The 5,035-nt window shown below is 39.1% G+C and overlaps 1 protein-coding gene across 1 annotated transcript; it reads right to left on the bottom strand.

Annotated features, from left to right (window-relative positions):
* Positions 1 to 249: 249 nt before the first annotated feature.
* LOC139871037 (uncharacterized) lies at positions 250 to 960 on the bottom strand. Its single transcript, XM_071858787.1, has 2 exons — positions 761 to 960; positions 250 to 607 (listed from the first exon to the last, which is right to left on the bottom strand). The coding sequence occupies exons 1-2, from the start codon at positions 958 to 960 to the stop codon at positions 250 to 252; spliced, it is 558 nt and encodes a 185-aa protein (XP_071714888.1).
* Between the last annotated feature and the right edge of the window lie 4,075 nt (positions 961 to 5,035).

Genomic DNA, 5,035 nt, shown 5'->3' with positions numbered 1-5,035 from the left:
TCATGGGTTCAAACCGAATTGTTTCAACTACCCTAGCATCACCAAGCGACAAATCGGAAGCAATTTTCAATCGTTGCCCATTAACTAAGAACGGTTCCCCACCTTTTGGATCTTTTATTTCAATTGCCCCATACGGAGTAACCTTGATAACCACATAGGGACCGTTCCACTTACTTCTCAACTTACCCGCAAATAACTTTAGCCTTGAATTAAACAACCACACACTTTGCCCCACTTCAAACATCCGCCTTACGATTTGCTTATCATGAAACGCTTTCGTCTTCTCTTTGTAAATTTTTGAACTTTCATAAGCATCGCGTTCAACTCATCCAACGCTGATAAGTCTAACTTTCTTGCTTTTCTTGCCTCTTCCATGTTCATGTTCACCTGTTTAATAACCCACTCTGCACGATGCTCAATTTCAATAGGTAAGTGACATGCTTTCCCATAAACAAGTCGATAAGGTGAAGTACCAATAGGGGTTTTATAAGCTGTCCGGTAAGCCCAAAGGGCATCGTCTAGTCTTAAAGACCAATCTTTGCGATTAGGATTTACGGTTTTTTCTAAAATCCTTTTTAATTCCCTATTAGATACTTCCACTTGCCCACTTGTTTGGAGATGGTAAGGCGTAGCAATTCGGTGATTTACCCCATAATCCCTTAAAAGTTTAGCAAAATGCGAGTTCTTAAAGTGTGAACCCCCATCACTAATTATGGCCTTAGGTACACCATGACGACAAAAAATATTTTTCTTAACAAACTTTAGGACAACTTTGTGGTCATTGGTCCGAGTAGCCTCAGCCTCCACCCACTTGGAGACATAATCAACGACTACTAGTATATACTTAAACCCAAAAGAAGGTGGAAAGGGTCCCATAAAATCTATGACCCAAACATCAAAGATTTCACAAACCAAAATTGGGTTCATGGGCATTTCATTACGCTTATAGATTCCCCCCATCCTTTGACACCTAGCACAATTTTTTACATACTCACATGCGTCTTTAAAAATAGTAGGCCAAAAGAAACCTGAGTCGAGTACTTTGTACCCGGTTTTCTTGACTCCGTAATGTCCTCCACATGCAAAAGTATGACAATGAGCTAGAATGTCCTTATGTTCATCTTCCGCCACACATCTTCTTATGATTTGGTCGAGTCCAATTCCGTAAAGAATCGGGTCCTCCTAAATATAATGCTTAACCTGCGATAAAATGTAATCCCTCTTGTGCTTGTTCCAATGCTCTGGTATCTTGTTAGTCACCAAATAATTAACGATATGCGCGAACCAAGGTACCTGCACAACACTAAACAAACACTCGTCCGGGAAATTTTCCTAGATTGGTTTAGCAGGGTCAAACGTTGGCGGGGGTATCCTAGATAAATGGTCGGCTACCACATTCTCAATACCCTTTTTATCCCTTATTTTCAAATCAAACTCTTGTAGCAATAAGATCCTCCTAATCAATCTAGGCTTAGACTCTTTCTTATCAAGCAAGTGCCTTAGGGCACTATGGTCCGAAAAGACAACTACCTTAGACCCCTACAAGTATGATCTAAATTTGTCTAAGGCAAACACGACCGCTAATAATTCCTTCTCGGTTGTGGTAAAAAAAACACGACTGAAATATTGTACCGATTTGGTGCAAGTTTCTTGCCTCATGCTTGGGACTATGATACCAGAACTCCAAAAGGATTTCGAGCATCATAGTGCATATGACTTGATCACACAATTAAAGGAGGTGTTCCTTTAACAAGCTCGTGTCGAGCACTTCGAAATGGTTCGATCGCTTCATGCATGTTGGATGGACGACTCCCAATCCGTTTCATCTTATGTCCTTAAGATGAAAAGCCTAATTGATCGAGCAAACCGTCTAAACTGCAACGTGTTTAATGAATTAGCCACAAACCTTATCCTTAATTCTTTGTCAAAGAGGTTTGACACATTTGTAATGAATTACAATATGAATGGATGCCATGCTTAAGACGACCGAAGCGAGCATGGGTAAAAGGACTTCACCCATGTTTATGATCAATGAAGGCGGGTCCAAAAACAATAACACTTCTAAGCCGAAGACGGCTAATAGGAAAGGACCCGCCTACCAAGGCAAGGGCAAGGGAAAAGGGAAGATGGTTACCCCAACCAATAATAACAAGAAGCAAAAGGTTGCCGATAAAGCTAACCTCAAAGAAGATCCGTGCTTTGGTTGCGGTGAAATGGGTCACTGGAAACGCAACTGCCCGGTCTACCTAAAGGAGTTGAAAGAAAAGAGGGATGCAGGGCAAACCTCAGGTTATGTATATATGGTATACGTTGAGCTTAGTATTACTTCTTCTAATACATGGGTATTAGACACAGGATGTGGAACTCATATTTGCAATTCTTTGCAGGGGTTCAAAAGAAGTAATCAAGATGCGTGAACAACAAGTCTCTTCATGGGAAATGGAGCAAGGGTGCAAGTGAAAGCTCAAGGAGACTTTGTTTTAAAGCTTCCAAGTGGTTTGGAGCTTATTTTGTAAAATGTTTTGTATGCACCTGATTTATCACGAAACATTATTTTTGTATCCCGTTTGAAACAATATGGTTTTAATCTTAATTTCATTAATGATAATATCCATGTTTATTTAGGTAATGTGTTCTATTTTAAGGCTTCACCTTTGAATGGTATTTATGAATTGGTTCATGATGACACATCATTCAATAGCTCAATGTTCCATGCAAACACCAAGAAACTCAAAAGGGATTTGAGTGATTCCTACTTATGGCATTGTCGCCTTGGTCACATAAACAAGAATAGAATGCATATACTTCAAAAGAATGGACTTTTGAAATCAAATGAACTAGACTCGTTTGATGTATGTGAATCTTGTTTACAAGGCAAAATGACTAAAGCACCTTTCAAAGGGACCTATGAAAGGGCTAAAGACTTATTAGGATTAATACATTCGGATGTATGTGGACCCTTTAAGCCCATGACTAGGAAAGGTGAAAGATACTTCGTCACTTTCATTGATGACTTTAGTCATTTCGGATATGTCTACTTGTTAAGATATAAGGACGAAACTTTTGAAGCATTCAAGGAATATCAAAACGAAGTACAAAATCAACTCAATAAGACAATCAAGGTACTTCGTACAGATAGAGGAGATGAATACCTAAGCGATACTTTCCAAGATCATCTTAAAAGTTGTGGGATTATCTCGCAACTCACTCCTCCTGGAACACCCCAACTTAATGGAGTTTCTGAAAGGAGGAACCGAACCCTAATGGATATGGTTCGATCTATGATGGCTAGAAGCTCGTTGCCTCTATCATTTTGGGGTTATTGTCTATGCTCCGCGGCTCGTATTCTAAATATGGCCCCAACCAAGAAAGTGGAACGAACTCCTCATGAGATGTGGTTTGGAAAACCTCCATATCTATCATACTTAAAGGTATGGGGATGTGAAGCTTATCCTAAGCGTTACGTCCCTAATAAGTTGAATACTCGATCCACGAAGTGTATCTTCATAGGATATCCCAAGGGTGATATGGGATACTATTTCTATGATCCAACCGAGCAAAATGTATTTGTTGCTCAAAAGGTTGAATTCCTTGAAACTAAGTTCCTAATGGAAGGAAATAGTGAAAGGAAGATAGATCTTGAAGAGGTTCAAGATCAAATAGATGATACACAATTGGTTGACACTAGCACTCAACATGAAAATGTTGAGAGTGATCAAATGGATGATCAAAATACACAAGACGTTCGCAGATCTGGTAGGATTAGTAATCCTCCTGAGAGATATGGGTTTCTCATGGATGGTTGCTATGTGGTTGATTTGGATGAACCAACAAACTACCAAGATGCTTTATCAAGGATTGATAAGGATAAATGGTAGGAAGCCATGAACGCTGAGATGCAATCCATGCATGACAACCAAGTTTGGGAACTTGATGAACAAACTACTAGCTCAAGGTTAGTTGATTGTAAATGGCTTTTCAAAATGAAAACCGACATACATGGAAACTTGGATACATATAAAGCTAGACTTGTAGCAAAAGGTTTCACTCAAACTCAAGGGGTTGACTATGATGAAACTTTTTTGCATGTGGCAATGCTAAAGTCTATTAGGATATTACTTGCCATTGCTGCTCATTATGATTATGAAATATGGCAAATGGATGTCAAGACCGCTTTCCTAAATGGACATCTTGAGGAAGATGTCTATATGGTTCAGCCTGAAGGTTTTGTTGATCCGAAATATCCTAAAAAGGTATGCAAGTTAAAGAAGTCAATCTACTGATTGAAACAAGCATCTAGAATGTAGAATCATCGTTTTAATGAGGAGGCCAAGAAATTTGGCTTCATTAAAAATGGTGATGAAGCTTGTGTATACAAGAAAGCTAGTGGGAGCACTATCATGTTCCTTGTACTATATGTGGATGATATATTGTTATTTGGAAATGATATTCTGGAAATGCAAAGTGTTAAAACTTGGCTAAGTAAATGCTTCTCCATTAAGGATCTTGGAGAAGCACAATACGTTTTGGGGATTGGGATCTACAGGGATAGAACCAAGAAATTGATAGGTTTGAATCAAAGTGCATACATTAAAAAGATCTTGAAAAGGTTCAAGATGGAGAACTCTAAGAAAGGTTTGGTACCTATTCAAAGAGGAACAATTCTCAGTTCATCTCAGTGCCCTACCACGAAAGATGAACATGAGAGAATGAAGAAAGTCCCATATGCGTCTGCCATTGGTTCAATCATGTATGCAATGATATGCACTAGACCGGATGTGTCATGCGCTCTTAGCCTAACAAGTAGATACCAGAATAACCTAGGGAATAGTCATTGGATTGCTGTCAAAAGTATATTGAAATACCTTAGGAGGACTAAGGATATGTTTCTAATATATGGGTATGGTGAGGAGGAACTCGCAGTAAAAGGTTACGTGGACGCGAGTTTCCAAACTGATCGAGATGATTCTTGATCACAATCCGGTTATGTCTTCACATTAAATGGAGGTGCAGTCTCTTGGAACAGTTCAAAACA

The sequence above is a fragment of the Rutidosis leptorrhynchoides genome, chromosome 10, assembly GCF_046630445.1.
Source record: "Rutidosis leptorrhynchoides isolate AG116_Rl617_1_P2 chromosome 10, CSIRO_AGI_Rlap_v1, whole genome shotgun sequence".
Classification (NCBI taxonomy): domain Eukaryota; kingdom Viridiplantae; phylum Streptophyta; class Magnoliopsida; order Asterales; family Asteraceae; genus Rutidosis; species Rutidosis leptorrhynchoides.
The sequence above is the reverse complement of the archived record's forward strand: the minus strand, read 5'-3'. Positions and strand labels throughout refer to the sequence as shown.